Source organism: Sturnus vulgaris, chromosome 3 (assembly GCF_052056855.1).
Source record: "Sturnus vulgaris isolate bStuVul1 chromosome 3, bStuVul1.hap1, whole genome shotgun sequence".
Taxonomy (NCBI): Eukaryota; Metazoa; Chordata; class Aves; order Passeriformes; family Sturnidae; genus Sturnus; species Sturnus vulgaris.
Genome location: NC_142245.1, coordinates 88,650,814 through 88,662,926, shown reverse-complemented (window position 1 = coordinate 88,662,926; position 12,113 = coordinate 88,650,814). Strand labels below are relative to the sequence as shown.

At 34.1% G+C, this 12,113-nt stretch overlaps 1 protein-coding gene across 1 annotated transcript in view; it reads right to left on the bottom strand.

Moving 5' to 3' along the window:
• The window catches only part of EYS (EGF-like photoreceptor maintenance factor), a 789,024-nt gene that overhangs the window by 519,982 nt on the left and 256,929 nt on the right, over positions 1-12,113 (bottom strand). Inside the window, exons 13-14 of the mRNA XM_088162233.1 lie at positions 4,293-4,406; positions 1,907-2,029 (exon numbers count right to left, since the gene is read on the bottom strand). Of these exons, the coding sequence (XP_088018359.1) occupies positions 1,907-2,029; positions 4,293-4,406 (237 nt within the window). The remainder of the gene's footprint in view (positions 1-1,906; positions 2,030-4,292; positions 4,407-12,113) is intronic.

The window sequence follows — 12,113 nt, the reverse complement described above, 5'->3', positions numbered from 1 at the left end:
ACATCCACAATGACTGAGAGTGAATTAATTGTACAAAAAGCATGAGCACAGATGACACTATTCAATGTAATCAGGGGGACCCTTGTCCCTACTTCTAATTCCAGTCAGTAGGCTGGCTGATTTGTTTTCATGTGGCAGCTGTCCTGTCTCACAAAAAAGCCAATATGAAGTGAGATAAGCAGCATATCAGTGATGGGAAGTCTCTCACATAGGAAAAGAAGGAGAAAATTGAGCTTTTTTCCTATGAGCCTATTATGCAGTCATATGAATTTCTATGACTTCAATATAGGTCTCAAGGTATCCATTAAAATCTACTTATAACTCACTAGTAACTTTTTTACTGTTCACAGGTCCTGAATCCTTCTTGTCTTGGAAAGAACAAGAATGTTACTGGCCAACTGTTTGCATCAGTATGAATATAGGTTAAAGAGTTCCTCCTAAAGAACACATACTCTGTCCCAGGCTTCCTTAGTGACACACATTAATTTGTAGTTCTGATTCTACAATGTGGACTCCATCACATCCCAATACAGTGTTGCTGTATTTTCAAATGAACAGCTTTCCGTGCATTACCCAGTTCAAACTGACACTTAGCAACCTACTGCCAAAATGTTAGACATTTTCCGTTTTGACTCTAGCAGTACAGAAGAACGTTTTAAAAGCTCCTTCTTTTAAAATTGTTGCATTAAATTTCTATCTATAGTAAGAAATACTTTGTAATCAGCTCTGTTATTTTCAAAATTGATGCCAAATCGACATACTATGCAAACTCATGACAGCAAAGCCAGTTACCAAAGTAAAAAGAATAAGATCTTACAGGAAATATATCATATCTCAGTTTTTTTAATGCTGAATAATATAAGAATATGTTTGCACAAATCAAGAAAACTCACAGATGCCAGTGGCAATTGCAACTACCATTATTTTCACAGATTCTAAATCTCTGTATATTGTCTTAGATTCCTTACATCCCATCTTCCTACTTTTAGCCATTGACAAAATATGAATGAAGAATATCTAAACTGAACGTTACTGGTGTTACTACCAACTTAAAATACTCTATTTGCAACTAACTAAATTTTGTCTCCTCATCTTTCACTGTTCTACTCGCTTTTTTGACTTTTCATTTCTCTATAACAGATCTCTTCCATTTTTTTTTCCTTTCCTCTCCACTGGTCCCCACACATTTTGAGCTCTCTGGACAAATCTGTTTGGCTTTTTATTACAAGATCCACTAACAGTGTATAATTTCTTAGATTGGCCCCGCTTGTCTTCCTGTTACTACTTATGACTAATGCTGCTCTATTTGCCTCTCTGAAATCTGCAGCTGAAAGTCAGTGTTCAGTGACTGACACAGTTCTTTAGATGGCATCTTTTTGGAGACAGTTTTATTTATTTCCCCATGATCCTGTTAGCTGCTTCTGGCAGAAAATAGAGCCTTGAAGACTCTTCCTGATGCAAGAGCTATTTTCTTAAACCTATTAGACATGCAAATAATTGTGCAACTTACAAGAATTTATTATAAAGATCTGATGGCACATTCCCTAAAGAGAACAAAATGCCATCTTACTAAAATTGTGTTCTTGTTACCATATTAATCAACCATGGCTGCAATAACATCTTCTGAAAAAAAAATAGTACCAACTATCTGCTCACCTATGTTCCATAGACTGTTTTTGAACAATTTTTTTCTTCTATGCAAAATACAGTTTTGCTTTCCATACATAAAATGCTTTCATTTTTTATCATATTAATAGGGAAATCAAAGTAGATTACCAATCACGCAGAACCTTGAGTTGATTTTTTTAATTAATGCTAAAACACTGAACAAAGTGCAGTTAATTTCAGAAAATAAAATAAATAGTTTAACTATTTAATGTCTTTTCCAAGTTAAAAGAAATCTTACCAGTGAATCCTGGAGGACAAGCACAGCTGTAGTCTGCAACCAGGTCTAAACAAGTCGAATTGCTTTTACAGAAACCATAAGTGCACTCATCAAAGTTGATTTCACAGTTCAGGCCTTCAAATCCTTGGAAATAAAACCAAAGAACTATGCATTATTCAGTTATATCCGTGCCTTATTTTTCTAAAGCAATGTCTTTAGGTCCCTTGTTTTCAATTTACTCTTGTAAAAAATGATGTTGAATTCTTATGAAAAGATCATTCTAAAAGTTTCTTCTGCTCTATCATTAATAAAAAATGCATTTTCCCCCATCAAATGTACTTTAAAAGGAGTCATTAAACGAAAGCACATTTTTAGGATTCAGTGTGTTCATTAATCTAGTTCAACTTTTAGTTTAGCAGAGACAAGAATTTATGCATCTGCTGCCATTTTGACAACATTACAGATGAAGTGAAGTTGGGATTTGGACATCTGCTGTCAAAATAAAAATCAACTCTTAAAATCTCTTTTAAAATATGTTCTCAAATAGCTGCTTTTCTACTTTTTCTTTGTTTTACAGAACCCCAGAATTATCAAGGTTGCAAAAGGCTTTCCAGATCATCCAGTCCCACTGACAACCCAGCATCACCACAATCACACCTGAACCATCTCCCCAAGTGACACATCCAGACACCTCTAGAACATTTCCAGAGATGGTGACTTCACTACCTCCACTATGGGCAATTATTCCAGTGTCTAACCACTCTTTCAATGATTTTTTTCTTAGCTATTAATATCTAATCTGAACCTCCCCTGACACAATTTGGGACCATTTCCTCTCATCTTTTCAGTAGAGACAGGGCAGAAGAGGCAGACCCCCACTTCAATAAAACCTCCTTTCAGGTAATTGTGGAGGGCAGTAAGGTTCCCCTGAGCCTCCTCTTCTCCAGACTAAACAGCCCCAGTTTCTTGTGTCACAACGACTTTCAGCAAACTCAGAGGTCCAAGAGTGCTTTTTATAGTTGAAATTGCTAGAAAATCTCCTCTCCACTATATGACATTTCATGCTCTTGTAAATGTATTCTAATTCATGGTCATGCTACAAAATGAGTGTCATTAGTGCTGTCACAGGCCATGGCTGCAGGAAGACCATGACTAATGCTAAGCTATTGGTACCCTCAGTGCAAGCCATATTCCTATAATTTCTCAAACTGACCAGGGAACCAATTTCCACTGATCCTTAAGCCATAAAACTTTAGAATTATCCTTAATTCATTAATAATGTATAAAATAACAGTTCTTATTTGCATTTTAAGTTTAATCAGACCCATGTATCACAGGTAACACATAAGCCACAAAATTAGGAATGTGGATGCCAAGATTTATTTTTGTATAAGCTGGTCAGGCAGGCTTAAACAGCAAAATTATCTTTTCCAAGGTTAATTTACATCTACCTTCCAATATCTGTCTTGGCTTCTAATTTGAGCTAACTAATGACAGAGGCTGTACTTATGAGAATTATTTGTGGAAATTTCATCTCTTGTGATGAGTCTCTGAAGTTATCACCACTGGAATGCCTGCATTAATGCATACATACCTGAAATTGTCAGCTCTGAAATCAGATAACATGATTCCATATATAGAAAATAGTAGAATTTGAAGATTAAAATAAAAAGTAATTAAAGCATAGAACATACCAGCTTATAAATAAAATCTTGGCTTTTTTTTTTACTAAAATTCCATTTTAAAATATTCATAATAAACACATTTGTGGAAGCATTTCAGAAACAAACTAATTTTTAATGTTTTAAAACATTTTAGGGTTTTTTTGACTGATTTTTTAATGAAATCACTAATTTTTTTTTCATACAATACTGATAACAATGAGCAATATGCAGTTTTAAAGAAACAGATTACAAGTGCAGAAAATGATATTATTTTTGTCTGTGAAAGTTCTAATAGATTTTCTTAATGATGGCCTATTAAAGTCATTATGATAATTGCAGCTTGCTATGATCCATCAGAAATCTGTACATTAATAAGAAAGGTAAAAATATTTTTTGTAAGCTTTTTGATGATTTTTTCCATGGAATTAATGTACTCCTCATTTGTGTTTTCTCCACTGCTTCAAACTTGGCTAAAATCATTATGCTCTGTCTGAAAAAAAAGGTAACATTTCCAAGTATATCTGTCTCCATTCTTAATCTGCCTTTAATCTTAATGATCATGGTTGTTTTGGTAGACACGTTGGTAGACAAAAATGCCAGCAAGACTGTGGAAAGGAATGAACTTTCATAGAAAGGAAGTTTCAACAATGGCTTTGAAGGCTGTCAAGAAGATGTTTTGCAAACTGCAGGCAGTTTTGAAAATTGTCAAAGATAATAAAAATAAATTATTTTAAACAACTTACCTTCAGGGCAAAAGCAATCATAGCTGTTGACATAATTCTGACAAACAGCACCATTCAAGCAGGGAGCTGAATCACACTCATTCATTTCTGCTTCACAGTACTGGCCTGAAAAACCTGCAAATGAAGTAAGATAAGTTTTGATTTTCTTTGTCATTATGCATGCTATTAGCATGAAACATGTATTTCAAACGGTATTCTTTAACTAAAACCCAGAGGTCTTATGATCCATACTTCCCTGGAAAAGGAAACTTTAAGTCAGATTTTCTGTATTTCATTTACAGAGTTAATTTTTATTCATTTTTTATTCGATATTACAAATGCATCTTTATTGATGGAATAAAGCAACGAATCAAGTAGGAAATGCTTCCAGAATGCAAGAAGACATTCATAGCTGTACAAGAACAAGGTAGAGATTTTCAAGTGTTTTTCTTGTATTAGAGTAATTTTAGTATTTTTGTGATATAATCACAGAATGTTTTGGGTTGGACTGACCTTAAAGATTAACTAGCTCCAAGCCCTCTGCCAGGGGCAGGGACACCTTCCACTAAACCAAGTTGCTCAATCTTTTTTTAAATTTTGCCATATCGATATGAGAAAGAGTACCCAGATTATATTCTCTCCGCTGTGGTGTCCTTATTGCTGTGGAGGGTAACAAAACACAGAGTACCAATATACTGAGGCACAGCCAAGCTGCACTGCACGAGTCAGGTCTCAGGACATGGGAAGTGCACGGCTCAGTTATGGCACATACGGCTGTTGGGGCTGTTTCCAAAGGAAAGAAAGTGCACATCATTAGATCAAAAATCTGAAAGCTAATTAAAATTGCATAAGGAAAGAGTAGCTCGGTTTTGTCATTTCTTCCAGGTACTTTGAGACACCATACAGGGCACAGGTGCCACAGCACCAGCAGTGGGGGCTGCAAGGGGGTCCTGTCAGGAGAGGAACACAGGGAGACATATGATGTGAATCAAGACCTGTATATTTCATTTTAATATTTATATTTTTAATTTGTTTTGATGATACTCAATATCAAAGAAACTTTGAGGGGGTTAGAAAATTACTCACACCAATGAAATGAGCTCATACTTGATATAAAATTCAGAGAATAATAAAAAGCTGTTTCGCATGTGAGTGTATTAAAAAACTGCAGGAAAAATACCTTTTGCCTGTGGTTTAGAGCATTATGACCTTTATGAAAACAAAAGTGTTTAGGCATAGCTTACAACTTACTTTAATTTAGCTGTTACATATGATTTTAATTTTTTTTTTTAACAAGTTATAATTGTTTTCTAGAAGTTATGTTCTTTTGAAAATGTTAGCACCTAACACCTATAACTGAGAACTAGCTACCTAGTTGGGAACTAATTCAGGTTGGAAGCATAAGTATCTGAAATCTGGCCTAAATAAGATTTGTTTTGTATTTTTTTCATTAAAAAGACAGAAAATTAACAAGTACAGAAGGACAGAGAATAACACCTCATTCTTCAACATGGAAAAAATACTTTTTCAAGCTGTTCTTTTTTTTTTTTTTCTTTTTTTTTTTTTTTTTAGCATTTATGTCTATGCATAAATTATATTTGGAAAACATCATCTGTAGACAGCTTCTTAAAGGAGCTGCTGCAAAGCATATTGGGTCATTTTTGAAATAAATACTTAGCATTTTTATAGGTCTTGCTGATAGCATTAAAATGTTTTTGGAACTACTGCTGCCATTTCAGAATAATTTCAGATCATTTCAGGGTCAGAAGAAATCCCCGCATTTTGATCCTGATGTGAACCAGTATGAATCTGGGCAGTGGCTGGTGAGCCCCCAGCTCTCAGCGTGCCTGGCAGTGATGCTGCAGCAGCTCCCTGGGACGAGTCATGGCCACGTCACCCTTCCTCAGGAGCAATGTAAATATCCAGCATTGACATTCTGGGGATTTGTGTTACAGCAGGACTAGCAGGCAAGGGGAAATATCACAGGGGCAAACACAGAGCTGCAGGTAGCAGAAGCTAATTTGTAAAGTTTTTCATCACACAGTTTACTTCGTCGCTGTTTTGTAAGTTTATGGATTGGAAGGGAAGAAATAAAAGGCATAACTAGAACCTGTCTTTAATAGAATTTGGTGCATACTGTGTCAATTATCCACTCTGAAAGAGCTAAAAGGAAAACATATTGATAGAATTTTATTTCTTCTTGTCACATTTTTAATATATCCTGCAGACAGAAAACAATATAAATGTAGTTTGTATTTATTTGAAATTGTTTCTGCTGAAGTAGAATTATTCACATATAATATAATATACTTTGATTATGTTTATTTCTTGCTGATCAACATGCCAACAAAAGGCACTTCTTTCACAAACATTAAATAACTCACTTAATAGGCTGAAAGAAGATAAGGGAAAATAAGCTTCATTTGCATTATTTTAAAATCAAGAATGGGTTAAGGAATGCTTTTAGCTGCATTATAATCTATGTATTCATACTTAATTTCTTGTGAAATAATAACATTGTTAAGCAACAAAATAGAAGATATTATTCAATTAAAATATAATTTTTCTACATTTTTATATGAATATATATATTAGAATATATTAATTAATTCTAAACATTTGAAAATAGGAAAATAAATGTCTCTGTATGAGTGCTCCAAACCTTTGTGCTCTACCCTCTGATCTCATAAGGTGACTTTGACAGTGTCAACACAGGGCTCTATGAACCAGGAAAAAATTCCATTCCTTCATCTATCCAGCTTCTCTCTCCATTAGCCAATGATAAGGGAGTTCAGAGAGACACCTAATCCTGAATAAATATTTCCATGTAGTCAAATGAAAGGCATGTGTCCCATATATAAATCCTTCCAAACTGTTGAGAAAACATTTATGGGAACCTTTATGCAAAAATATATTGATAGTATTTGTAGTTTAATCTAGAGTTTCTGGGGTCAAGACTTGAAAAACATATAATTATTTACTAAGGATATAATTACATTATTTATTGTCAACACACACTTACACTGCAGTAAATATTTTCAGGATTTATAGCTTTTTATTTGGGCTTCCTCCTCAGATTAGGATGAGATCTTTATTTCCACTGGCACTAGCCATAGTTTCTTTTTCTAATATAAATGTAAGATAAAAGATAAAACATAAACAGTCAAGAAAAGTAATAAGATTTACTGGGAAGTAATTTTGTGAAAGTAGCATTGTTTGCAAGACTCCTTTACATATACGAAGTTGTTTTAAAAATAGAGTAATTTTCCTAGAGTTCTAGATATTCTGTTAAAATATATATGTAGTTTTCTGACTCATAAACATATTTCATATGTCAAAGCCTCAACATTATTTTTTTCCTCTTGCCTACTATTAAGGAATAAATCATATAAGGAAAAATATTTTCCGCGTGTCATAAATAATTATAGAAACTCTATGTCAAATCTCCAAAAATCAGTTGTTTCAATAGAAATATGAAATGAATATAAGTTTCCAATATTTATATTTGCCTGAGAATTATGACTCTACATTTTCATTCTTAGCAGAAAGTCTTCAATGAAAAAAAAGGGAATCTGCATTATGAATATGTCAGAAAAGAGGGACACATCCTCCCTCGATGCTTAAATCGACTGGATCTAATCCTTATTCACTAATGGCAAGGAATCTTTGCTATTAAATTTTGTTTTTAATAATACATGTATTTATAGAAATGAAACAACATATGTCTAACTTTTGTATGACTCTATTAGCTTGTATTAAATTTTGCCAATACAAATGTGGTCTAGGATCATCTAGGAGTTTGAATTCAGACACTCTACATCAAAGTAATAATTTTATATAGTGGTAAGACTCCTACACATTTTTAAAGGATGAAAGCATAAAACTGAAAAGTATTTTATGTTGCAGTCTTTAAAGTCTCGATTCTTAAAATGTCAAGTTAAACCAGTTACTACAGTAGATTATATGTGAGACTCTTGCACACAGGTTATGCATTGAAAAATAAGGTGAATTGGGGAACCGGACTGTCTACACCTCAAGTAATGATGGGTGAACTCTACTTGTTGAGATCACATCTTTTTTTGTCTTTTTTCCAAAGGAAGATCATTACTTTATTAAAAGTCTTCTCCGAGGTCAAACAGCATCTCAGTCCCCAGAACTGGTTGGATTTTAGGCAGACAAATGTCACAGCATTTTCTATTTCAAATACATATTGGCAAAACAAAAGGAAGGGTCTCATTAGAGAAAATAACTATTTTTTCAAGAAGATGTAAGGAAGATGTGTCTTACAGTAAGAACATTCACTGGGACAACCTCCCAAGGGACATGGTAGGTTTACTGTCACTGAGGATTTCAAGAGACGATTGGACAGGATGCTGGGCACTGTCACCTAGGCTCTGTTTCTAATCAAAGGCTGGACAAAGTGATCTTCTGAGGTCCCTTTCCAACTGGGTTGTTCTATGGTGCTATAACAAAAAAACAAAGCCTGTAAAACAGGCTGGTAGAATGACCTGGGAAACTGAAAGCCTGTCACAGAACAGAGGACTCAGAAATTCTAGTTTGTCTGGTGTAGCAAAATGTAGGCTGAAAAGAGATATGAGTGTTTCTGTTAACTTTTTCAATGGGAAAGATCGCCAGAAAATGTAAACAACTATTTAAGTTAAAGAATAAGTATCACAGGTATAAAGTGATATTAGCACAAATAAATTTAATTTACATAGTAGAAAACATCAACAGTGAGATTCTACCAGTACACACATGCATTAGAGGTTGTTATAGAAGTACTCATAATTCTCATGAGCTTCTTAAATTTGCATATATGAATTGTAATAGCATTTAAAATTAAAGGGAGGATATAAAATTATTTTCATAAATTTTTTGTATAACATGCCAGCTTTGTATTACGTACACATATTAGTAGCCTGAATGTGATTTTAAAAATTTCCCAAAAAATCGAAATTACATTTATAATTGAACTATCAGTGTACTCAATATTATTATTAATAAAGAAGTCTCCTCAACTGTTAAAATCCAGCAAAAAGCAGAGAAAGGAGTTACTACCACTTAACCTAAAATTTTTACTAATCCTCTAGATAGGAGACACTCCCAGTATTCTGGAATTTAACTGACATGTAGGAGTATTGAAGTACATGTACAAAAATAGCATAATGTAAGCAAAAAGAAATTATTCAGCTTGATTATAATGCATTTACACAGAAAGGAACAGAGGCAGTACAGGAAATCACACTGGCAACATTAATTCTGGCTTTTCCAGATACTGAAATCTTAATCACTCTTTTAATATGGTTTGTGTGTATATGCATACTATGTGCATTCAAGTATTAAGAAGGAAATAATAAAGTCATGCAGGAGATACAATACAGTAAACTGTTAGGCTTTTATGAAATTCCACTGACCCAGATTACTCTAGAAGATTTAAAGAAAAAAATCTCATGTACCAGATGTTTCAGTGTTCTAAATCTGCATATAGATGATTTGTTTTACATCTGGCCAATCAAGGTTAAGCCATTACTATCTCCATGGGGTGAAGAAGAGAAAGGGGATATCCATAATTTAGTTATCTTGTCTTCTGCAAACCAGCCTGCATCTATAATAGGGTTTCATCTAATATTTTTATTTTTTGAACCCTCAGTTGTCTGAGCCTAGTATAAAAAAAAAGAAAACTTCAGAACAAGGAGAGAGTAGGCATACTGAAATTATCTTGTACAAGTGTTGGAATTATTTGTACAGGAGATAAAGCTTTCTTGGCAGCTGGTTGAAGACTGCTGAGCAAATTTCAATAGGAATTAAGAACAAACATAAAGCAGAGAGTACATGTATTCCATTATTTTAAAAAGCAAAACAAACTAAAAAAACCCAAAAACCAAAAACCAAAAAACAAAAACAAAACAAAACAAAACAAAACCAACCAACCAACCAACCAACCAACCAACCAACCAACCACCACCACCACCAACAAAAAACCAACCAAACAAACAAACAAAAAACCAAAAAAAACCATCAAAAAAAAAAAATCCAAAAAACCCCACACCTGTATGATTTGCCCTTGCAGAGAAAAGTAAAGACAGACTTGCAGTTCGGAGGTGTCACACAAACCATACAGTGGGCCTGGATAGAAAACCATATCCTCTGACAGGATGATTTTATAAAAACTGTGAAAGCTGAAGCTTGCTGATTTTACTTATGCACAACAGATCTCCCAGGCTTTTCTTTCAGCTTATTCTAATTTGCCATGAAATGCCCCATGAAATTTCTGTTTAAAGATGAAAAGTATCAGTGTGGTTTCTTCCATTCCTGTAAAAAAGCACGCCCCTTGTTTCTTTCCCATTTTTTTTCTTTTACCATTAGTATCTGTCTTTTTGAGAGGATGTCATTATAGCAGACAAATTTATAAAGTCACATCAAAACAAAGGGCATAGGAACAGCATCTGGATACCTTCCAAATAAAAACCTGCCATGACAGGACAAAGAGCTCTGTTCCAAGAAAGATGCTAAACATACTTGTTGCCACAGGTAGCACAGGGACTACTATTGTTTCATTTGTGTTTCTAGGCCTGAGGAATGTCTGTTTACATTTGTGATCTTCAGGACTTACAGCTCAAGTGAAATGAACAGCAAGATTTATAGCTCAAATATAAGGAAAAGATATGAAATTGTGGAAGCAGCTGGAAAAAAATAGAACACATTTATATACTCAAAATTTGCCTTGGTGAAAAGACATTAGAGGCAATATAAAAGGATTTAAGATGTTTTTACTTGTCATCCTCTCATTTGGGTATCTGCTTTCCTTTCTTATTGGTGTTCTCTTTTTTTTGTAGAGATGTCTTACCCAATTTTTAAAAGATTTTAAATTGACATCAAGATAAAATATTCTTTATCAATTCACTGCAAAAGAAATAGAATGGACAAATAGTATTAGAAATAATAATAGTGCATCTGGACTCTAATAACCAGATGGACACTTTTCTGTCAGAGTAAAATTCTCATGCAAGAAACTGTGACATTCTCATTGCCCAGCAGATGCACAACATGGATGTAATTTTTTTCCAGATAAGTATCTCAGGGGACATGGAGCATTGTTAATTTATTTTAAATAATTCAACAGTCCATTAATGAATTCACACATCCTTAGATTCCTAAGTCTATTTAAATTAGCTCTCCTTAAAAGCAAACTATGAAGGACAAAATTTTACACTAGTAACCCAAATATAAGTTTACAGATATTCTGAAGATTAACCTTAAATCTAAATGACAAATAGTTCAGAGCATGTAGCATTTGAACTAAGTTGAATGTTAATTTTTGGCTCTTGCTGGCAAATTCTGTATTAATTCTACCATCTAAAGAAGTAATGGAAGCTCCCCAATTTTCCATAATTTATGAGTCAAAGTTGCTGAGTATGAATCCCAGTGAAACTGGTTGAGTTTACATCCCTGAAATTTGGTAACAATTCAACAAAATAGAAATCCTTATTGCAACTATCAGAGGGGGAAAAAAATGAAAAGCTTAAATCATAAATGCTAGCAGACAGTAGGTAATTGGGGATTTGGGTGTGGGCAGACTCGAGCAGAAGCCTGCAACTTCTTAGCTGCACTCATCATGTGCCCTTATTGTAAACTTTGATAACATTATGGCTAAATAAAAGTTGCATGTCTTGAATCTTCCAGCTGAGATACCATGAGAGAGAGCATCATCCATTTAATAATGTGGTTAGGCTGAGAAAACCGTGGAGGGGAGGGCAGTCCAAGCTTTCAGAGAGTGTTGGTGCTGCACAACAGTAGCTACTGCAAACAAGAAGTGGTGTTTTAGAGAAGAGCGGTGATAAG